The sequence below is a fragment of the Mustela nigripes genome, chromosome 9 (genome assembly GCF_022355385.1).
Source record: "Mustela nigripes isolate SB6536 chromosome 9, MUSNIG.SB6536, whole genome shotgun sequence".
NCBI classification, from domain to species: Eukaryota; Metazoa; Chordata; class Mammalia; order Carnivora; family Mustelidae; genus Mustela; species Mustela nigripes.
This window is the reverse complement of record NC_081565.1, coordinates 80,481,524-80,506,645: the sequence shown is the minus strand read 5'-3', so window position 1 is coordinate 80,506,645 and position 25,122 is coordinate 80,481,524. Positions and strand designations below refer to the sequence as shown.

The 25,122-nt window shown below is 38.5% G+C and overlaps 1 protein-coding gene across 5 annotated transcripts in view; it reads left to right on the top strand.

Moving 5' to 3' along the window:
- Nucleotides 1–25,122, top strand: part of CFAP95 (cilia and flagella associated protein 95) — a 171,991-nt gene that overhangs the window by 122,794 nt on the left and 24,075 nt on the right. For 3 of the 5 annotated variants that reach the window (XM_059412324.1, XM_059412325.1, XM_059412321.1), the window contains one exon: nucleotides 1,973–3,833. The exons of 1 other annotated variant lie outside the window; for it this stretch is intronic. In XM_059412324.1, coding sequence (XP_059268307.1) covers nucleotides 1,973–2,161 — 189 coding nt within the window. In that variant the 3' untranslated portion in view covers nucleotides 2,162–3,833. Of the gene's footprint in view, nucleotides 1–1,972; nucleotides 3,834–25,122 lie in introns of those variants that run through there. One more of the 5 variants, XM_059412323.1, reaches the window with a different exon arrangement.

The window sequence follows — 25,122 nt, the reverse complement described above, 5'->3', positions numbered from 1 at the left end:
AATTCTTATTTCCTCTGCCTTTTTCTTCCATTAAGGCCCTCAACAGATTTGAGGTTGCCCACTTACCTACACTGGGGACAGCCAGCTGCTTTACTGAGTCCACAGATTCAAATGCTGATTTCATCTAGAAACACCCTCACAGGCACAACTCAGAAATAATGTTTAGCCAAATGTTGGGATGACCTGGGATCTAGTGAAGCTGACACGTAGAACTGGCCACTGCTCCCATTAACAGTCTCTCCTTATTCTCCCCTTCCCCCAGTCCCTTGCAAAATTACTTTCTGTAGAAGGAATCATGCAATGCGTATTCTTTTGGTTTAGTTTCTTTCACTTAGCCTGTTTTCGTGGTTCACCTGTGCTACAGCATCTGTCACTATTTCATTATCTTATTCTTTGTGTTGCCAAATAATATTTCACTGTGTGGATAGACCACATTTCGTTTATCCACACCGGTTGATGACTTGTGAATTCTTATTCTAATTGTAATTATAGTTCTGGAATCTGGTCCCTTTTACCTTTGGTCGTCACTACCTTCTTGCTGCCAGAATCCTTTTCTTAAAAAACATCACGTTTACGCGTGTCACTCACCTGATCAAAATAAATCATCCTGTCTGCTTAGGAGATGCTAGAGGAACACATCAACCCTGCATGTGAAGCTCCCTTCCATTTGACAGAAGCTGGCCTAGGAATGAGCAGATCCTGCTCCCTGTGAGCAGGCGGGTTTGGCCAGTAATGCCCAAATCTCATTGAAAGGGCCTCTACTGGACCAAAACCAACATACAAGCCCCAAAGATATTAGACTCTGACTATGAAAAAAAAGCCCAAACTATAGAAAGAAACGTGGGTGTAATGTAGTTTTACGATTTTGTCATTTGTATTTCTTTTCATCTATTACTTTTTGAGGATTTCCTGAGGGTACTGGAGGGATAATGGATCTTAAAATTAGATAGATAGTTTGAAGTCCTGGCTGAGTTGCTTAATATTGACATTCTTTAAATCCTTTTTCTCTGAGATTTTAAGCAAATTGTCTTTTCTTATATGTAAAGTGGGAGCAATAATTCCTATGTCAGGGTTCTGCCATGGATTAAAAAATATAAACACTCAACTACTGTGCCCAACCCATAATAGACAGTAAATCCATTGACCCTATGATTATTGTTATGGTTGAATACATGGTTAAAATTTTCAATTATTTTCAATAACCAACCTAAGATTAGAATCTATTTTGGAGTTCTTTCATTGTTTTATAGTTCTAGTGATTTAATTTTAATATTGTGTTAGTGCTTTAAAATTAGTATCAATTTGAAGCAGAAATTAGATAATCAGTCCAAGGGCTTTATGTTCCTTGTCTACCATTACCCTTGATGTAATTTGAGAGAATCAATATTTCCTTTGGGAAATGGTCAATGAGAGTGCCTTATTTTATCAAAATAGAAGTTTCTATGAAGTACTTTAAGGATAAATACCTTAAACAGGATGCTGGGTTATCAGCATTTCTTGGAAGAATGAATCTTTAAGTTTGGCATTTACAACTTGATAGCAACTACTAAAGATACAACCCAAGATATTACTCTTTGGAATGATTATAATTTATATTAACTTTAAAAAGTTATTGAATGGTAGTTTAAATTATAATTGTTTTGGTCTTATATAGGTGATCATAAAATTTAAGTTGTTCTTTGGGCCAGTATTTATGGTTTACAAAAGTTTTACGTGTATAACAATTTATCTTTTGAGTTTTATAAATAGAACAACCATGAACTAGAGTCTTCTTTTAGAATTAAAGTATTTATAAATGTAGTAGCCATTTTTTCATTGAGACATTTGTAATTTGAGATATTAAGTTAATTGTGTGAAAATTAAACATGGATCATAATAAGACTAACATGTTGAAGATAAGCTTTTAGAAATCACTCGTTTTTACATATTTTGGACATTCAATATTATTTCTCTTTCTTCCCCCACCCAATAGGATTATCCTTGTCAAGATGATTATTCAATAGTCCACAGAAAATGCCGTTCTCAGTTCACTGATCTTGATGGTTCCAAAAGATTTGGCATCAACACTTGGCATGACGAGAGTGGGATATATGCTAATTCATGTGTAAAACGAAAACTCTACCCATTAACTTGTGGTCCTATTATCCCTTTTTTAAAATAATCTATGGAATCAGATTCTCTAACTAATGAAAGGGTAATGGAATTAACAGTTGATTTTTCTGTCCTAATAAATGCAATGGAAATGTTACTGTGTTAGGTTCCTTTAAAAGCAAAGCAAAATCTTATATATTCTAGGCCAGCATATTATATATCCTTTTCATTAGCTGCTCTGGTATTTTCCAAAATTTAGTATGTATACCACCGAGGGTATACAACACAATTCTTGATGGTACTTGGTGGAATTTTTCTTTATTTATAGACTATGTGTTTATTTCAAATTTTATTAGGAAAAAGTGCATAAAGCTAGGACAATCCAGCTTATAATCACTGAGGATATGACTAATATTAAAAAAACCCAGCTACCTTAAGTTCCATTTTTAAGTGAATAAAAATATAGGTGGTGCTCAGATTTGACATGAAACCCAAATGACTGAAGTTTGGGCAATCCTGGCCGTATGGCGATGTTGGGAGGTAGGGTGGGGGAGATGTGGCGGAGTGGGGGATGTGCCTATTTGTAGACGTTGATTTATCTGTAGTAGCCAACTGCAGCGTGGAGTGTTTATTCAGCATAGTATTTTTCCTTACTTATGATAATAGTTTCTGAGTCTTTAGATAGGAGAGATGGAGGCAGAATCCTAGTGAAACATTAGGGTTTGATGGGAAAATCCGTCGTCTGATGTTAGATTTAGAAGAAATCTGAGCAGTAGTTTGGACTCACCATCCATGGTACAGATGAGCAAACAAACCCGCAGATGTTTAAGTAGGTTTTCCTCTTATGTAAATAGTAGACTCTAGGTGATCTTTGAAGTGTATTTGACCTTTCATGACCTTTTATTTCTTTTTTTTTTTTTAAAGATTTATTGATTGATTTGAGGGCAGCAGGGTGGGGCAGTGAGAGAGAGAGAGAAAATCCTAAGCAGACTCCATGTTCTTGCAGGGCTCGATCCCATGACCCTGGGAGCATGACCTCAGTCAAAACCAAGAGTCAGATGGTCAATTAGCTGAGCCACCCAGGCGCCCCAGACCTCTCATTTCTTTTGAGGATGGGTTTAATTATTTGGTCAGCCTATGCTTAGAGTTACTCTCATTATTTTTCTTTAAAAACTAAGTTCATGAAATAGCATTTCATGATAAATGCTAATTTAGCATTGCCTCCAACTCCAGCAAAATATGGTAAAGACCATAAGCCTTATGAGTGGAGAAATGGTAATTAATAAAGATAATGTGGATATACCAGGTAAGCATTCACCAGCAGAATTTGACTATAATTTCTTCCTGCTTTAAATTTCATGTCTGCACACACACACACACACACACACACATAAAAACTATATATCCCTATGTATGTATATTATATATAATGTTAGTTCTTTTTCTTATTTTTAATTGAGGTATAGCTGACATACAGTGTTACATTAATTTCAGGTGGGTGGGGCACCTGGGTAGCTCAGTGGATTAAGCCTTTGCCTTTAGCTCAGGTCATGATCCCAGAGTCCTGGGATCAAGCCCCGCATCAGGCTCTCTGCTCAGGAGGGAGCCTGCTTCTCCCTCTCCCTCCGCCTCCCACTCTGCATACTTGTACTGTCTCTTCCTTTCTGTCAAATAAATAATAAAATAAAAAAAAAATGTTTGGGTGTGCAAATAGTTATCTGACAATTATATACATTATTATATGCTCACCATGATAAGTGTAGTTACCATCTGTCACAATAAAGAATTACTACAATAATTTGCTATCTTCCCTATGTTGTACTTGTTATTCTCATAACTTATTTATTTTATAGATAGAAGTTTGTACCTTTTAATCTCCTTTACCTACTTCACCTACTTCCCATGATTTCCCTCCCCTCTGGCAGCCACCAGTTTGATCTCTGTCTGTATGAGTCTTCTTCCGTTTGTTGGTTCACTTGTTTTGTTTTTTTTTTTTTTAGTTTCCACATATAAGTAAAATCATACAGTATTTGCCTTTGTCTGACTTATTTCACTTAGTATAATGCCCACTAGGGGATGTTGTCCCAAATGATAAGATTTCATTCTTTTTTTATGGCTGAGTAATATTCATCGTGTGTGTGTGTGCACTTGCGTGCGTGAGCGTGCCCATGTGTGTGCACACACACTACATCTTCTTTATCTATTCATCTATCATTGGACTCTTCGTTTGCTTCCATATCTTGGCTATTATCAATAATACTGCAATGAACATAAGAGTGCATATATCTTGTTGAATTGGTGTTTTCATTTTCTTTAGGTAGATACCCAGAATTAGAATTACTGGATTATATAGTGTTTCTAGTATTTTAATTTTTTTCCTAGTATTTTAATTTTTTGAGGATACTCCATATTCTTTTCCACAGTAGCTGCACTAATTTCCATTACCACCAAGAGTACACAAGGGCTCCCCTTTCTCTACATCCTCACCTACACTTTGCTATTTCTTGACTTTTTGTTACTAGCCATTCTGACCAGCATAAGGTAACATCTCATTGTGGTTTTGCTTTACATTTCCTTGATGATTAATGATGTTGAGTGTCTTTCCATGTTTCTGTTGGCCATCTGTGTGTCTTCTCTGGAAAAATGTCTATTCAGCTCCTCTGCCCATCTTTCAGTCAACTTTGTTATGTTTCTTATGTTGAGTTGTATAAAGTCTTCATGTATTTTGGATACTAACCCTATATTGGATATACCATTTGAAAATATCTTCTTTTATTCACTAGGTTGCCTTTTTGTTTTGTTGATGATTTCACTGTGCAAAAGCTTTTTTAGTTTGATGTAGTCCCAAATATTTGTTTTTGCTTTTGTTCCCCTGAACTGAGGAGCTAGATCCAGAAAAATATTACCAAGGCTGATATCCAAGAGTTTATATATGCCTATATTTTGTTTTAGCCGTTTTATGATTTCAGGTCTTACATGTAGGTCCTTAATCCATTTTGAGTTTATCTTTGTGAATGGTGTTGCATTCTTGCATTCAGTTGCATTCTTTTGTATTATAGTGTTAATTCTTTATATATTGCCTATTCTAGTGGATACCTACCTAGGATTACCTTTCCTTCCACGAACTATAAATTCAAATTTTATCACCTCTAAGACTTATTAAGGTATACAGTAAACCGTATACAGCTGTTTGAAGCATGCAAAGCTAAATACCAAGCTACTCATCATTTGAATTTTTTTGTTTTTGTAAGGAAAAAGTCTTAACAGCCATATCATTACCTTTGAACAATGCCTGGTGCCTAGAAAATAAAACTAAATTAATCTGCTTTAGCAGAAATTCTATATTGCAGCGACTAACACTACATTTTGCATAAGTGAGCTGAATGTGCCATGAGGGATCAACTTAGGAATCCACTTTGGTCTGGTTTAGAAGAAGAATGAAATAAGGCATTGTATTTAAACTAGTCCAGTAAAATGGTGCATGGAAGTAAAAATTCCAGCAGAGATTTGGCCCACTCCGGTACTCAGTTGCCATCTATTAGAGAATGAACGTGTTGTATTGAATGAACTCTATAATATTACTCTGAAACCCGGACTTTTAAGTGTAAGTATTTTGTATTGTTTTGGATTTCTTTAGATAACTTTTTCAGAGGTTCATCTTGTCATTATCAAAGACTGTCTCAAACAAGAAAAATTAGAACTTTGATTTGCTCATTGGAGAGAGTCTTCTTTTGGAAGTGACCATGCAGCCTTCTTGTGGGGTCCATGTATGTTCTCTATGGGATTTCACCTGAGACATCAAAATAACCCTATCTCTTGTGTGTTTATAAAGTTAACATTTTGTATATTTATAACTATCTATACCTACAAATTCGTTCCATGTTTTTCTTTTGGCCCTTGAGAACTGTTTTGTCAGAACTGTGAGTGTGAGCCCACTGTGGCAGAATGCAGACTGGGAGAATGCTGCTGGGAGAATGGAACATTGGTCGGGCAGATCCGTTCTTAACTCAAGAACCACAGTGGTGGTTCTTGAGTTAAAGTTGCCCTACAAATAGGTTCTCTTCGGTCTTCACTATGTTTTTTTTTTCATTAATTGATCACAGAGAACAAACTGGGGGCTGCTAGAGGGGATGTGGGTGGGATGGGCTAAATGGGTGATGGGCATTAAGAAGGGTGCTTGTTGGGATGAGCACTGAGGTTTGTATGTATGCATATGAGATTCGTTTAGGATGAATCACTAAATTCTGCCCCTGAAACCAATACGACACTGTATGTTAACTAACTTGAATTTAAATAAAATTCTTTAAAATAAAAAGAATAAAAGAAATTGAACCAAATTTTATAAATTAGGATGTTTTACTTAAATATATGGATTTCCATATCCTTGACAGATTGGCTGATATGGCAGCAGTAGGCTTCATTTTGATGCAGCAACAATCAGCAGGGGTAAAACCCTCTTTAGATGGGGGTAAAACCCTCTTTAGATGCTGCAGTTCTTACCTCGTGTATGTCACTCATTTTTGGAGGCCTTGTGACCCATTCCCTAAGGAGAGGTGGGACAAACATGAATTAATCAATTGTGTGGTAGAGGAGAATGGGTGGTGGAAAAGTGGCTGCTTCTTGGTGACTAAGATTAGGATAGTGACGGTGGAGGCTGAACCCTGGTAGCAGGGACATAGTGAATCGGGTTGAATTCACGTAGGAGTCAAGATCCTAGGTATGTGATGAAGAAGATAGAGATGGGGAGTGGGCCAGGGGCTTCACTCGAAGTACAGAGAAACCTCAGACCCACTGGATTATACTAGAAATTCATCTGGCGGTGGAGGAAGTAAGCATACCTGACCCAACCCCAGGATAATGGAGCTGGAAGATGAAGATAAGCAGGGCCTGTCCAGCTTACTGGTTTATTTACAAAGGGAAGCACTGGATACCAGTGTTCCAGAAGCATAGAGAGAGTCCAGTTCTACTAAGACCCTAGGCAAGAATGGTAAAATCCTTCTTATGGGAAAAAGAGTGTGGGTGGTAGGCTGGGAGAGGTCACACAGGTGCCTAGCCCTGCCTCCATCAAGAATAGAGCAGTAGGAACTTTCCCTAAAGCTGTGCTGACCAGCAGCTAACTTTATTTCAGTCACAGTGGCCGGGCAATTTGCCAGTAGCTGGAAACCCAGTCCCAAATGGCAGGGATGGGGCAAACCCGGGGCAACTATTGTATATTGAAGTGAAAAACTCAAAATCTAATGCAGTAAATTAGTGTTCCTAATTAAGATCATAAACAAAATTTTTAACAGCGTTATTGAGATAAGATTCTGACACTATTAACTTCACCCTCTTAAAGTGCATGATTCAGTGCTTTTTAGTGTTTTCAGAGCTGTGCTATCATCACCACAATCAATTTTAGGACATTTTCATCGCACCTAAAAGAAATTGCATATCCATTAGCTGTCATTCCCCATTCCCTTCCAGTCTCTCAGTCCTGAGTAACCGCTAATCTACTTTCTTTCTCTATAGACGAGTCTATTCTGGATGTTTTAGGTAACTGGAATCAGACACTGTGTGGTCTTTTGTGCCTGGTTTCTTTCACTTACCATGATGTTTTCAAGCTTCATCCACATTGAATGAGGTGATAGTCCTTCATTCTTTTTTTGGCTGAATAATATCCCACTATAGCATAGATATACCACAACTTTTCCATTCATCAGTTGATAGACATTGGGTTATTCCCACCTTTTAGCTGTTATGAATAATGGTGCTGTGAATATGCATGCATGAGTTTTGGGGTGAATATATGTTTTCATTTCTCATGGATATATACCTAGGAGTAGAACTGCTGGGTCATTTGGTAACTCTTTAACTTTTGAGGAACTGCCAAATTGTTTTCTAAAGTAGCTTCACCATTTTACATTTTCATTAGCAATGCATGAGAGATCCAATTTCTCCATATCCTTGACAACATCTGTAATCTTCCATTGTTTTGATTATAGCCATCCTAGTGGGTATGAAGTGGTGGCTCACTGTGGTTTTCATTTATATTTCCCTAATGACCATCTTTCCTTGTGCTTATCGGCTATTTTGTATATCTTCTTTAGAGAATTTTTCCATTTTTAGTTGGGTTATTTATCTTTCAAGATCATAACCTCTTATAACTTGATTTCTAAAAAAAAATTGGGACACTTAATCTACAAAAAAAAAAAGATTTTGTTCTGGACTTGAGAAGAAACCTGGAAATTTTCATTTAGAATCAAATGTTGGAATTTCTGTTACAAAGTGGCAATATTTGAAAGTGAAGAAAGTCCTGGAAAATTTTGGAGGCAGGCACTGTCGTGAAAATTTAGAATGCACACGTGTGTGTTTGATGATCTTTTCAATAATGTTGAGATAGTAAGTCAAAGTAATAATGAATTTATTCATGAAATACTGGCAAAATGTATTCTTTAATTTTCCTTGCATAGTTCTACGTTTCAACTATCAGGATAGTAACTTAGGCTTGTTATCTAGAAATCAAGCTCATCTCATTTTCCAACACTCTTCCCTCATACTAGAACTACCCCTTTAAGCATCAGATCTTAACCTATTGTGTTCATGAGCACCTTTGACAATCTAATGAAATCTAGACCTTTTACTCTGGAAAAGTTACAAATATTGCTATAAAGAGAACAACACTGGAAACACTCTGACATCACTGAGTAGTGACATTTTTCCTTCTCTTGGATGACAATGAAATAAGCTGTGAATATTTAGCAAGTTACTATTAAGGTCTTTGGGGCACCTGGGTGGCTCAGTTTTTAAGCGTCTGCCTTTAGCTCAGGTCATGATTCCAGGGTCTGGGGATCAAGCCCTGCATCAGGATCCCTGCTCAGCGGGAAGCCTGCTTCTCCCTTTGCCCACTCCCCCTGCTTGTGTTCCCTCTCTCTCTGTCTCTCTCTCTGTGTGTCAAATAAATAAATCTTTAAAAAAATATTACGGTCTTTGTGCTCATTTCTAGAAGACAGTATACATGTACATATACACAATGTATTTATATAGAGCAATCAAAAAACAATATGTAATTTTATCAATTAGCTTTTTTTTTTTTTTAAGATTTTATATATTTGTCAGACAAGAGAGAGCACAGGCAGGGGGATCAGTAGGCAGAGAGAGAGGCAGGTTCCCCGCTGAACAAGGAGCCCAGTGTGGGACTCGATCCCAGAACCCTGTGATCATTACGTGAGCCAAAGGCAGACGCTTAATTGACTGAGCCACCCAGGCCTCCCTACCACTTAGCTTTTGCTAACTACCCTAAAACGTACTGACTTAAAACAATAAGTGTTCTTTCTCATTGTCCTGTGGTCTGTTGGGCAGTTTCTCTAGTCTGGGCTGCATCTACTGGAGCTGGCTGGTCTGGGTTGGGCTCATTTACCTGGTTGGCACTTGACAAAAAGTCAGCTGGAGGTCAGGTTGCCCTTGCTGCAAATTGTTCACCATGTGGCAGAATAGGCTGGGTTTGTTCACAAGGTTGTAGCAAGGTTCCTAAGAGCAGCAAATGGAGGAGCCTCTGAGAACAAGGGCTTTGCAAACATCTGCTATGTCATGTTTACTAATGGCCAGTCCGAGCGAGTCCTGGGGCCAGCCAAGTTGTAGGTGGGCTCGACCAAAGAATGTGGATGGAAGGATGGGATAGTTTGGGTCCGTGTTTACAGTCTACCACAGGACTGTTGCACGCTTGGGAGGAGTCCTTTATTTGTACAGAAGTTATGCCTCTTCCTATGTAGTATTTGTTAGAGGAAACAGAAGGACCTTTTCCATATGTCTTAAATTGGTAACATAATTTGGTCCTTTATTTTTTATTTTATTTTTGTCACTTCAGGCCCTTGCTCTGTCATTGGCCATCCTCATAGAGCCTAGTTATGGGTTGGGATAATTCCTCTGGACCCACTCCTGAGATACAGTGAAACCTCCCTTCAGGGATCCTGGATAACTGAGAATTTTGAAATCCCTTCTTTGTTAGAGAGCTGGAAATAGTACAAGTAAAGAATAAAAGAATGAGAAAAATAATCTGTTGACTTCTGTCACATGCTGTCCTAGAACTATATCATTACAATTAAAGGATCAAAACAGCTGGCACATTGTAGGATAATACCATCCACTTCAAAGACTGCATACCTTTTCAGTTTTACAGATATCCTGAAGTCAAGTCACCCAGGGTTGGAAATTAGAGAAGGCAACAGTTACATGGGTGAGAAGCCTGACCTCAGTTTTCTAGAGATTTAAGTCAAAGGCCAGTGTATAGAATTTCTAGGCCTAGAGTCAGCTAACAGAGCTGAGAACCAATATGTGCCAGTGCTTTTAGTATTTTTTGAAATTCCATCATCACAACAATTTAATGGATATTATATATGTGTTTGTGCTGGCACATACGTGTGTGTGTGTGTGTGTGTGTGTGTGTGTGTGTGTGTGATTATTATTACTTCTCTTTGGCATTTGAGCCTCCAATTGGTGATGTGACTGTTGGAATTAGAGTCAAAAGCTCTAAAAATAAGCCCAGAAGTTTCTATATATCCTCACTGTTCTTTTTTTTTTTTTTTTTTTTTTAAGATTTCATTTATTTATTTGAGAGCCAGAGAGCCAGAGAGGATGTGAGCAGGGGCCAGTGGCAGAGGGAGAGGGAGAAGCCGATTCCTACTGAGCAGGGAACCGGATGCAAGACTCAATCCCAGGACCTTGGGAGTGACCGAGCCAAAGGCAGACACTTGACCAACTGAACCACCCAGGTGTCCCTACATATCCTCACTGCTAAAACAAGTATTATTCAACTCTTAGTGATTAGGAAGATACCGTTCGTTTAGCCTGTGACTTTTCAGTGTCCCACATTGTACGCACTTTGCCAAGTGGTCACACAATCCATATCCCACCGAGTGTCCCAACACAAAGTAAGCTCTGTATGTCTCCTGCAGCCTGACCACTTTATGCCTGATATATATATATACATATATATATATATGTATATATATATATATGCAAAAGCCTTGTTTCCCATGTTATTGGCTATTGTTTTTAGGAACCAGAGTTGAAGTACGAAAGATGTAAGCACGCTGTGGATCCAAAGCGGCTCAAAACATAAAATTGGACCTTTTTCACTGTTTTAAGAAATACCCTCCATCCCCAGTAAAATAGCCCCTAATTCTCTCCCCAAGTCTGGAACTGATTGCTTCCAGTATGTCACTTACGACATTCACCTGATTATCTTATGGCCATTCCACCGGATTTCTTGGAGAGCCAGGATCATTTCTCCTCATCTGGAGCCCCCTAAAACACAATGTCTAAAACACAGTGGGTATTCAAGAAATGCTGAAGGAATTAGCGTGAAGATCTCGGACATAGTCCTATGTCCTTTTGAGTGAGTGTATGGGTAATTGATAATTGCACTCCATAGACTCAGAATGACTTTCGCTGAAAAGATGTGATAATTAACATGTTTGTATTACAAGGAGCTTCAGTGGTAGCCTTTGGGAAATGGGAAGAGTTGGCAAAGTTGGCCTATGAACATTTTGTGTACAGTATGGCCAGATAGTTTGCCAGAGCTGCCGTGATCTGCCTGAAATCATCCTTACAGTAAAATAATGCTTGCTTGCAAGCCAGAGCACCGATCAGAGCAAATAGTGCTCCTGTCAGGTCAAAGTTGAATGCTACAGCGTGATTATTGGCAGCCAGTGAGCTCGAGAGCTGAAAAGATAGTGCAAAAGAAGGGCTTAGAGGAAAATTCTTTTGAGGAAATTCTGCATTCACAATAAAGCAGCGCGCACAGCTTTTCTCCAGTCCAGGGCCATTGTACACATTTGGTTACTTAAAGCCTAGCTGCCCATGGAAGCTCTAAACTTGGAAAATGATGGTGCCGCATTGGATGTTTGAGACTAAATATTTAAATTGGTTTAATTTGGGGTGTCAGGGTGGCTCAGTTAAGTGGATACTCTGTAGGGCTGCAGTTAATGATAGGTACCAACTCTCATCTTCCAGGCAAAACAGTTATTTCAAAATTCATACTCTCTTTATGAAAGCTTCATTTATATTAACAATACCCAGATCTTAGAAAATATAGAAGCTGGCCAAATAGTGAAATTTGTAACAGCAAAAATATGCAGTCTGCAGTCTCAGTGTATAGCAAATGCAAGGAAAAGATTTATAGAAAAAATGGTAATAATTCAACTCTGAAGATTCTAGGAAAAGGTGGGTCATTCTGTTCTCCTGAGTTTGTTAATACTAATGAGCAATCTTAAAACTAATATATGAAATCTCAAAAGCATTGCCAGTCTACAAATTTCATTTCCTAGATCTTTATTCCTCCTGAGTGCTTTCTGGAGAACGTCCAGGACATTGTCTAAAGAAAAATAGATTACTTATATTGGAAGAGAAGCATTAAAGCAGCCCAAAAGTTGGGAGGAGGAGGGTCTAGTCTCTCCATACGTGCTTGTAAGTGCTCCCGTCTGGACTGGGCTGTGTCAGTTGTCCACCTCAGCCTTTAATCCCACTGTTCTTTCAAACCACCACTGCCTTCTGAAGCAGGACCCTAGGAGTCTGCTCATTTGTCTGCACCTTCTGCCCATCCACTCCTTCCTATCTGGCTTCTACATTCATCTGTGCTTGACATAATGCCTTGGATATGCCCAGAGTGTGATGAAGTCCCTGGAAATTGGTTAGGAACTTAAAACAGTAGTTGTAGTGGTTAATGTTATGTGTCAGCTCAGCAGGGCCATGTTACCAGACATTTATCAAATATCATGCTGCATGTGTTCTGTGGGGATGTTTCTGAATGAGATTTATATTTAAATTGGTAGACTCTGAGTAAAGCAGATTGCCCTTCATAATGTGGGTGAGCCTCACCCAGTCAGTTGAAGGCCTGCATAGAGCAAAAATGCTGGTCTCTCCTCAGGAAGAAGGGATATTTCAGTAGACTTCCGTCACACTTCAGCTGCAGCATTAGCTCTGCCGTGGGTCTCCACCCTGCAGATTTTGGACTGAAATTCATCATTTGTGTATCTGTCTACACACACACACACACACGCGCGCGCGCGCGCGCACACACACGTACACACACACACACACACACACACACAATTGGTTCTGTTTTTCTGAAGACCCCAACTGATATAATAGCGCATAAAATGCCTTTGGAGGGGATCAGCGGGTGGGCATAGCAGTTATAAAAACATTTTTTAAAGAGTATAATGACCTAGGTTAGATTGGCTGCAGATTATGAAATATTTAGGTCAGGCTGGGTTTCACAGCACTCTTTTCTCTCCTACCTGGGAAAGCTTTTTCAGAATGCAATTAGACTGATGTTATTATAGGCATACATTAGTTCACATACTTTTGCCTGCCAGAAACAAAATTCTTAAACTGCTTTAAATACTAGGCACATTGATGACTTCACATAACAGGAGTAGGGCAGGCCCCTGGCTGGCCATCATCCAGGCTCCGCACTAACCTTGCCTCTGCCTTCCTCAGACTGGCTGCTCTGTGGTTGAAGCTGTTCTAGCTGTCACGTCCAGAGGTGAAAATGTCCAGAGGAAAAGGAATGATTGTCCCTTCTTGAGTACATTTCTCAGGAGTTGGGAAAACTTCCCCTAAATTCTCCATCATGCAGTCTCAGTGGCCAGAAGTGGGTCACACGTACATCCCTCAAACCCAGCAAGGGGAATGTTGCGTTTGGATTAGACAAACCAGTATCTCCTCCCGAGCTGCATGCAGATCGGGTTAGCTTCCTCTGGATCCTGTTGCTTGGTTACATGAGGCAAACAGGGTCCTGTCAGGAAAACAGAAGGAGGGAAACAGATGTTGGGCAGGTAGCCAACAAAGTCCATTCAAGGGGTCACCTGGATCTTGACTCTCCCATTTCTTTTCATACACATAGATGCTGTCTTGGTAATCTGCCAAAGAAAAAATTCATTTCTTAAAAAAAAAAAATCAAACCACATTAAGCAAAAAGCAAACTTTTTTCAGTTCGTGGGGCTTGGAGGTGAATTCTGTTCTACAGCGTGTGACAGTGTACTTGGCAGTCTTCATTCCGGGTCCCTGCGATCCCATGTCTTCCTCTTCCTCCTTTCCTGTCTCCTTCCGTTCACCCAAACCCTCACAAGACTTCTCTCCCCTTTTCTATTTCGGCAATTAAACTCGTACTCCCATGTGGGGATGGGCTGCCTCCTCCTATTGATTTGAGGAGCTGGAAGCCCAGTCTCCACTCGCAGATTTATCAAAGTATTCATTGACTCACCAATTGCTGAGAAAATAAACTGTCTTCAAATCATGACATACAGCAAAGTCTGTATTTTTTTTTTCAGAAAAGTTTTAAAACCCTTTATTTTCTTTGAAAATGTAAATCTTTTGTAAACCTGGTATTTTAACTAATATTCGTAAAAGGCTACTTGTGATCCATCTCATGAGGGATTGTCATAGATCAAAGTTTTAATCAATAATAATCAATAACCTCAGCCCTGACCTCTCTCCTGACTCTCATCTATACTGCTCATTTCTGCCCGAAAGAAAGGAGCCTCACTCTGTGCAGAATGAAACAGTCCTCCGTTACACACTTGTCTCTCCTGTTTCATGATGCTGTTAGCATCATCCTGCTGACGCTTATTTTAAATTTCTTTCTCCGTTGCTCTTCAGATTAATCAGCTCTCCCTAAAACTGGTCTGGGAGTATTGGTGTTGCTTGAAGCAAGCGTTACAAACAACAACCACCACACACTGAGAAACAGACTCCTAAATACCGAGAACAAATTGGTGATTGCCTGAGGGCAGGGGTTGGGGGGGGGTAGGTGAAATGGGGGAAGGGGACTAAGAAGTACAAAACCCCATTATTAAATAAGTAAGTCACGAGGGGTGTGTGAGTGGCTCCATTGGTTAAGTATCCAGTTCTTGGTTTCAGCTCAGGTCATGATCTCAGAGTCATGAGATTAAGTCCCGCATGGGGGCTCTGCACTCAGAGCAAAGTTCGTTTGAGATTGTCCCTCCCCCTCTGCTCTTACCCCCCCCCCCTTGCATTTTCTCTCTTTCTAAATAAATGAATAAATAAATAAAATCTTTAATGAATAAGTCACGAAGAGTACAGTATAGGGCATGTAAGTACAGCATACGGTATATAGTGAATAACACTGTAATACCATATGGTGACAGAGGGTGACTACACTTAGCCAGATGAGCACTGAGTGATGTATAGAATAGTCAAATCACTGTGCTGTACACCTGAAACATATAACATTGTATGTCAATTATAAGAAAAAATAAATTAAAAGGGAATGTACTCTGTACTCAGATGTCTTTGGGGAATACCATATCCCTATCTTAGATCATTATAATGCACATTCAAATATTAAAGACCCTGCAAAATTCTGTAGAACAGAAGGCAGTTAAGCCCTGTTTAATCTGGCAGTTCCCAGACTTAGTTCATCACAGAATCATTTTTGCATGCAGTATTAGTATTTCACAGAGAACAGAAAGGAGTACATTGATCTAAGCAATTTTTAAATAAAGATGAATGAAATTAATACTTATTTAGTATTTAGTAAGTACCATATACTTCTAGGTGAAGTAGATCTTCTATTAAATCCCAATGCTAATAATAAGGGGAAAAAGCCTAAGTACTTCTTTCAGTGAACAGACTTAGAAATCAACTTCATGATGAAATAAAGTATAGATGTACCTTAAGTGTTATGGTAATTGACATATACATGTTCTACATTTTCTCCCTCATTTTTTAAAAAAAAGATATTTTTTAAAAAAGATATTGAGAGCAGGAGCATGGGAAGGGAGAGAAGCAGACTCCCCACTGGACAGGAAGCCTGACCTGGGTCTCCATCCCAGGACCCTGGGATCAGGGCCTGAGCAGAAGAGAGATGCTTAATCAACAAAGGCACCCAGGCACCCCTCCCTCATTTTTCTCAACAAAGTGGGCTAGCGAATAATTCCTTTGTTGGTATATAATTCTCCCAGGAACTTCCCTGGTGTAACCTGAAACCAGCCCATAAAGGCAGAGGGCAGAGAGGTCAGGCTGAGGCCAAAGAAAGAGGCAGGCCACTCCTGTTTGGTAGGTGACAGTTTCATTAACAGCAAAGGGAACTTACATACAGGCTTGTCTTGGGTGGCAGCAAGACTAACGGATCCCCACCCCCACCCCAAATCTTACAGATGTATAAAGAGACCCTAACTGGGCTCAGTAACATATACCAGGCAGTGTTCTCAACACCACACCACCATCTCAAGGAGCCGCCTCTGGGACCAGGAAAGGCAAGCGGAACCCACACTCCCAGTGCCCGAGTCCAGTTAGTGGGTCGATGAGCAGTCACATCTTTTGATGACATTCTCCCATTTATGTTCTCAAAACTACTAATGCCACTTTTCACCCATTTTCATTAAATAGAGAACGCATGGTTTGTGGTTTCAACAGTCATTTTAACTAACGTGGGATTGAGGTTCCAATTCTTTTTATTCTATGTTATACCACCAGACTAAGGATTTAATGAGTCTTTTTACCTTAACACTTAATGGATTGAATTCATACAGGTGCCTAATAAGTGTTCATTTATGAGAATGTAAGAGTCTATAGATGCTTAGCCTACCCTCAAGAAAAATTTGCATTTAATGAAACCTAAGTTTATATAAATGAGAAAAATCCCTAAGTAGTAAAACAGATTGGAAATGATAATCTGGAGCAAATTTGCAATGTTTGGGAGAGGAGAAATTCCAGTTGTAAGTGTGGAGAGATGAAGAATGGTTGAATGGTAGAGTATTTTTCAATGTTACATGTTTTAATGCATTTAATTCACATTTTTATTAAAAATTTATAAAAACTCCTAGTAGATTGAATTCAGGTAGTATACTGATAAGATAATTGATATGATACTGGCAAAGAATTGATTGGCCTTTTTTTTTTTTTTGAAATGAGACCTAAGAATTGGCCATAGAAAAGCCCTTAGTCATGACTTTTTTTAAAAAAACAAACTGCACCAGGTACATAGCAGCTTTTTAAAAATTGAAGTACATCAAGCAAAGAAGTATTTCTAAAATGCTCGAGCAAATATAGGAATCAGAAAATGCTTTTCTTCTTTTTAAGCCAGCTGAAGAAAAGAACATAGGAAAATCATAAAGTAAAGAGCATTTCTTTTCAGGATGCCTTTTTCTCTTAAGTAGTTTAAAGTCCGGTGGAGTGTGCTAAAACCTCTTTCATAATACAGGAAAATAGAAAAAGAAGCTCTTGGCATTTCTGATTTTATTGAATAACTGCAAAACAGTGGCTTTGAAAGAGAAGAAAAGAACTCAAGGAAATGGGTAGTTCAGTGGCATGATGAGATGATAAAAAAAAAAGCAAATGAAATGGGTATGGAGGCAAATGTAATGCCTCTCACTTCAGAGAAATCGGGCAGAGAAAATTATCTCAAGAGATTGCCAAACAGATGGCGTGCTAAAGAAACTTGGATCTCTCTGAAGTTAGGTTTGTCTCCATTGAAGTCCTGGTGTAGGGGAGCGAGGTTTTTTGAGGAGAAGATTAGTGGATTGTCAGAGCTCTCAAATGCACTAATGTGAAGAGGAGGTGATGATTATTCATGGAAAAATATTATCAATGATGAAAATTATAAACATTTCTAGATTTTTAGGGCTAAGCAGTAGAAAATGTGCATTTGCAAAAAGAAAAGAAAAGAAAAGAAAAGAAAATGTACATTTGCTACTTAACTTGAGGGGATATTTAACTTAAAAGTATGGTACTAGGACTCCCTGGAGTAATGGTTGATTCTTAGATGTAGCAGGAAATACACGAGATAAGTCTGAAGCATTTTGAAGGTCCAGAAAGTAAGAAAGTGTTGAATACACACACACAAATACACACAGTGATAAAGATCAAGTCAAAGGGACACAGGAGTCAACAGAAAGAGCTTCAAATGGTCATAGCTGGAACATAATTTAAGCAACAAAATAAATAAAATGATATAACCCAAAGTATTAAATAAATAAGAATAGAGAAATCTCCCTCACAGAATACCAAACAATTTTATGTAGATATTCTACCCTTTGAGGTCACAAGCATAATTTCCAATTTGTTAAGTGTGGGCTGCACATAGTGACTTTCTTCCACATATGTGGAAATGGGGAATAGGAGTAATTGTGGTGAAGAATCATGATAAACACTACCTCAGCCAGACCATTGTCAACATCAGTAGTGATAAGTGATGTTGATAGAATGTGTGCTAAATTGATGTGAAGAAAATGGCACTTGACCTCTGTGGTCTTCCTCTAAAACCCCATAACTCTAGTCTAACTATCAGAAAGCAACAGATAAATCCCAATCTGACCAGTATTCATCAAAACTTTCAAGGTTTTCAAATAAGGAAAGCCTGAGAAACTGAGAACGAAGGAGAGATTATTAAATGTCGTGTGACATTGTGCATGGGATCCTGGAACAGAAGAAAAGGACATTAGGTTAAAAACTAAAGCTGTCTGAATGAAGTATGGACTTTAGTTAACAAGAATGCATCCACATTGCTTAATTGTGACAAATGTACCATACTAGTGCTAGTAATAGCAGAAACTGAGTGAAGTGTATGTGAGAACTCTTTGTACTATCTTGACAACTTTTCTATAAATCTAAAACTATTCTAAAATGAACTTTTTATTTAAACATTTAAGAAAGTATTTGTGATGAACGCTCGCACCTGAAAGATGTTGGCTGAGAAATTATTACAGGGATGTGATATTTGATATTTGATAGTGATTCCCTTGTGATGTTAAACTTGTTTTTCTCTAAGTTTATTTGCTAGGATGAAATATCTTATTTTTTTTTAAATGGTTAAAACATGTCTATACTAAATCAGCAAAAATAGCTCTAGGGATACTTGGGTGGCTCAGTCAGTTGAGTGACTCTTAATTTCAGCTCAAGTCCTGATCTCATGGGTTGTGGGATTGAGTCCTGCTTTGGGCTCCATGCTCAGCAAGGTACCTGCTTGAGATTCTCTCCCTCCTTCTGCCCCTCCCCCTACTGGTACTCCCTTTTCCCCTGTCTCTTCGTAAAATAAGTAAATAAACATTTAAAAACTAGTTTCAAAAAATATGGTAGGAAGAGAGAGAGAGAGGGAGAAAGCAAGAAAGAAAGAGAAAGAAAAGGTATTTGGGTCCACCAATACAAAAAAGTACTATGTAATTTTATCTATAAAAAGTTCAAAATACATAAGGCTTCTGGGTGGCTCAGTTGGCTAAGCACCCGACTCTTGGTTTCTGCTCAGGTCATGTCTCATGGTGTTGAGATTCAGCCCTCACTGGGCTCCACAGTCAGTGCGGAGTCTGCTTAAGATTCTCTCCCTCTCTCACTGCCCCTCCCCCACTCACACTCTCTCTTGCAAATAATAAATAAAAGCTTTAAAACAAAGGAAAGTTCAAAATATATAATTAGGGGAGAATTCATCTAGAATGTCAGAAGTTGAAATACTGATTATCTTGGAGGGTATGACTGAAAGGATCATGAGGGCTACTTCAGGGAGCAGATGTTCCTTTGTTCCTACTTTTGTTTAAAGTAGGTAGTAGTTATGATACCTTATTTATATTGTAAAAATCCACTGGGTTATAAGTCTTATATATTTATTTTCAATATGTATATTTCAATAAAAATATTAATAATAATAATCTCAGTTGAACTTGAGAAATTTGCCAACTTGTCTTTGACATCTATTTAAATGGAACTGTAAATGGTTCCTGAGTAGTAAACACTTTTCAGAGTGTAAGACCTAATAGTGCTTTGTTGTTGTTAGAAATGTATGTTGTCTTCTTATTCACTTATTCCTCATATATTCCTTAAACACCTAGGACTGTCTTACCTCTAAAACCATAGAGTATATGAGAAGTAGACCTTTAACAGTAATGTGTTATGATAATTGCTATAATGGATAGGTATACAAATATAATGGGATTCTAGAGATGTTCTTTCATGTATCGGAGGAAGTCAGAGATGGCTTCACAATAGGAGGGGACACATGAGTTGGTAAATGATGAAAAAGTACACATTTACCTAAAAGGAAGTGGGTGTCATTTCATGGAATGAGGTGAGATAAGGAGAGAATTCTAGATGGACATGAGACTAGGGAAAAGTCACAGAGGCAGGATGAATTTTGGAAAATTTCCGTAGTTTGGGAGAATGACAGGAAGTGTCAGCAGCAAAGCATTACTGCCTGAGTGTTTGGATCCTCCTAAAATTAGTAAAAATGTAAACTGTAAGCCTTTGGGAGGTGATTAGGTTTAAGTGAGATCATGATGATAGAGTCTTTTTGATGCAATTAATACCCTATGAAGAAGAGACGAAAGAGCTTGCTTTCCCTCTCTACCCTCACCCTCTGAAGACCATAATGAAATGGCTGCCTCTAAGCCGGGAGGAGTGCTCTCACCAAACATTGACTCTACCGGCACCTTGATCCTGGATTTCTAGCCTCCAGAACTGTGAGAAATAAATGTTTGTCATTTAAGCTACCCAGTCTGGTATTTTGTTAGAGTATTCAGAACTAAGACACTGAAGCAATAGAAGAAGATGGGAGTCATATCATTAAAGGCCATGTATGTCATGCAGAAGAAAAGATTTTATCCAAGAGGTGATGAACTTTAAGTGGTGAATAATATAACAAGAAATAAAATTAGAAAGATAACTCAAAGGCAGTATTAAGGAATGCTTGGAGGTCAATAGCTGGAAAGACCAGTAAAGAAGTTACCACAAGAGCGATGACATCAGTGTGGACAGAGAGCAATGGACAGAGAAGTTGAAAATTTAGAGTTGGCACATCTAAGTGAATAATTAGTTGGGGCAGGGGACAGGTGGGAGTCCAAGATGACATCAGTAGTGCCACTAATGAGGATAGAGAACATTAAAGGCAAAGTGAGAATGTAGAGAAAAATGAGCTCTGTCTGAGATATGCTGAACTTGGGACATCCAGGTACAGATGTCTGGCGAGTGGTTGGCTATAATGGGAATAGGGCCAGAAGAAGTTTGAAGTTATATGTATATAACTACATATAGTTAGTAACTGAAACTAAAGGCAGTTCAAGTTCACTTACAAAGAGTAAATAAGTAAGCACATCGTCCCAGGTAAAGGTGTGTAGTTAGGAGTTGAGCTGTTGGAGAGACTCTGAAGTGCTCCACCAGGCATGGGTCCAGACTCTTTAAGAAGGAAAGTGTCAGGTATGGGTGTATGGAGTGTCTGGGAGACTGGAGATCTTATGACGTGAAATTGTGGGATTTGGAGTAGTGAAGGGATGAGAACATGGGGAAGATGTGAGTTTGTGGTAGAGCAGCACATTACTGGAGTTTAAAATTTTCAGGCTGGGTAGTTCTGAGGTGTGAGTAGAATGTAAGTTCCATGAGAGCAGGAGAATTTCACCTCTCTATCCCCAGTAGATAGGGAAGACTATGGCTTGTGATGGGTCCTAAAATGTTTGTCGAACAAACGAACAGGACATTACTGAAGTAGAATTGGATGAGATCCAGGAAGTCTGTTGAAATTCATAGAAAACGTGACTAGATGTCTTTGATTTTTGTTTAAGAATTCATGTCTTATACCTTCCCTTGTAGCAAGCAAATTAATAGGTATAAGAGATTTCTATTTTCCTGGGATATCGTCCTACTCAGAAAAGATCCTTATTACTTCTTAATTTAGAGAAAATGAATTGCTGAAATGTATAAATGTCTGTATCACATTCAAGTCAACACTTTCTATTTTGAGGATTTCATCAGACCACCATTTAAAAATGTTTGATATGGAATAATTAATATCACCTATGTGATTAGTTAAATTAAATGTTAGTTAAATGTTTGATATGGAATAATTAATATCACCTATGTGGTCTAGTTAAATATTTAACTTGAATACCTGATGCTTTTAGATCTCTTTTAGTTTGTAGGAAGTACAAAGGCTAGAAGAGGAAGCTAAATGTCATAATGCGGAAATAACCAGACAAATCTATAAGATAGGACACTGTGGGATTACTGGCCCAGTTTATTCAACAAGTCAGTGAGATTTAAAATTAAAAAAGAGAGAGAGAGAGAGAGGAATCTGTCAGATTGAAGAGGGAGCCTGGATTGGATTATTGTTTAGACTGAGCAGTTATAAAGGCATTTTATGATAATTGAGGAATTAGACTATGGACTGGACATGAGAAAAAGTGTTATCCATGTGGAAATGTGTGACTCATTAAGTGAAGAAAGTGAAATATAAAGAAAGCATCTTGTGCAATATGATTTAGTTAGGTAAAAATTTCATCAATGCTTATAAATGTAAGAAAAGATCTGGAAGGATCTATAAAAAGCTCTTAAGAGTAATGTCTGGTTTGTGGAAATATGGTATTTTCTTGTTCTGTTTATATTTCTGGACTGAATTGATATATTTCTTTACAATATTAAAAAGTTAGGTTTTTTTGAAGTAGGACTTTACTAATAATTAATTTCCACAAAAAGTTAGGTTTTGTTTTAAAAGTTAAAATGAAAAGAAAGCAAAGTTTAGAAAGAATACTTTTATCCGAGACACTGTGAGAGAATGGAATAACCGCCTGTGTTCGTTTACTAAGGTTGCCAAAACCTGAGTGGTTTAAACAACAAATACTGGGAAGCCTGGGTGGCTCAGTTGGTTAAGCAGCTGCCTTCGGCTCAGGTCATGATCCCAGCGTCCTGTGATCGAGTCCCACATCGGGCTCCTTGCTCCGCAGGGAGCCTACTTCTCCCTCTGACTCTGCCTTCCACTCTGTCTGCCTGTGCTCGCTCTCACTCTCTCTCTTACAAATAAATAAATAAATAAATATCTTAAAAAAAAAAAAAAATAAACAACAAATACTTACGGTTTCACGGTTCTAGAAGTCTGAGATCAAGGTGCCAGCAGGATTGGTTCCTTCTGAGGGCTGTGAGGAACAATCCGCTCTCTTCCTTTCTCCCAGCATCTGTGGTTTATGAGTGTCACCCCAGTCTCTGCCTTCATGTTCATATGGCATTCTGCTTGTGTGCACGGCTGTGTCCAAACTTCCCTCATTATAAGGATACTAGTCATATTGGATTAGGGGCCCAGCCCCTAATCCAATATGACTAGGACCTCATTTAACTAATTATATCTGAAGTGACCCTTTTCCAAATAAAGCCATAGTCTGGGGTATCAGGGGCTAGAACTTCAACATACGAATTTTGAAGGGACACAATTCCTCCCACAAAACTTCTCAGGAGTGGAGTCCTCATTTCAAAGTGTGTCAACTTTCCTACACAAGGGAATGAAGACTTCAATGTATAAGCTCTTTTCTCTCTTGGATCAAACCAAAATACTATACTTAATGGAGACTTTTCAACCAAGAATATATAATACAGAAAGGATAGTCTCTTCAATAAATGGTGTTGAGAAAACCAGACAGCCACAAGCAAAAGAATGAAAACTGGACCACTATTTTTATGCCTTATACAAAATCAACTCAAAATGATTAAAGACCTGCACACAAAACCTGAAAGTTTTTCTTAGAAGAAAACATAGGGACTAAGCTCTTTGTTGTTAGTCTTGGCCATGAGTGTTTGGATCTGACACCAAGAGCAGAGGAAACAAGCAAAAATAAACAAATGGGATGTAATCCCTAGAGCAAAAGACATCATCAACAAAATGAAAAGGCAACTTGCTAAGAGGGAGAAAATATTTACAAATCATGGATTTGATAAAGGGTTAACATCTAAAATATATGAAAATGGATATAACTCAATAGCAAAACAAATAAATAAAAATAATCAGAGCACCTGAATAGACATTTTCCTGAAGAAGACATCCAGATGGCCTATAAACACAGGAAAAGATGCCCAGCATCACTCATCTTCAGGGAAATGCAAATTGAAACCACAACGAGAGGTCACCTCCCACCAGTTAGAATGGCTGTTATCAAGAAGGCAAGTAATAGGGACTCCTGAGTGGTACGGTTGGTTGAGTATCCAGGTCTTAATTTGGGTCATGATATTGGGGTTGTAGGATTGAGCCTTGTGTCAGGCTCCACACTCAGCTCAGAGTCTGCCTTGGGACTCTTTCTCACTCTCCCTCTGCCTCCACCCCCTACCACCTGCTTGCATGCTCTTTCTCTCAAATCAGTCAATTTTTTTTTTCTTTTAAAGGCAAGAAATAACAAGTAGAGAAGAGAACCCTCGTGTACTATAGGTGGGAGTGTAAACTGGTGCAGCCATGATGAAAACCACTGTGGAGGCCCCTCCAAAAATAAACAAAGAGCTACTGCATTATCCAGCAATCCCACTTCTGGGTATTTACCCAAAGGAAATGAAATCACTATCTCAGAGATATCTGCGCTCCCATTTTAATTCCAAAATTATTCGTAATAGCCAGGATGTGGAAGCAGCCTAAGTGTCTGTCGGTGAATAAATGCATCCAGAGAATAGGTGCATATTCTATGTGTGTATATACACACACATGTGTGCACCTATTATATACATATGTATATACATGTTTATATGTGTGTATACACACACATACACACATATGTATGTATGTGTGGATGGATGGATGGATGGATGTATATGGAAGGGAATATTGTTCAGCCGTACAAAGGAAATCCTGCCATTTGTGACCACATGGATAGACCTTGAGGACATTATGCTAAGTTAAATAAGTCAGACAGAGAAAGACAAATACCGTATGATCTCACTTATATGTGAGATCATAAAAAAAAACTGAACTCCTAGAGACAGAGTAAAATGATGATTGCTAGGAGCTGAGGGGTGCAGGATATAGTGAGATTTTGTTAAAGGATACAAATTTCGAGCTATAAGATCAATAATTTCCAGGGATCTGGTGTGTAACATGGTGACTATAGGTAACAGCACTATTGTGTATTTGAAAGTTGTGAGGAAAGTAAATCTTTTTTTTTTTCTTTTAAAGATTTCATTTATTTATTTGACAAAGAGAGATCACAAGTAGGTAGAGAGGCAGGCAGAGAAAGAGAGGGAGAAGCAGGCACCCCACCCAGCAGAGAGCTGAATGAGGGGCTCGATCCCAGGACCCCAGGA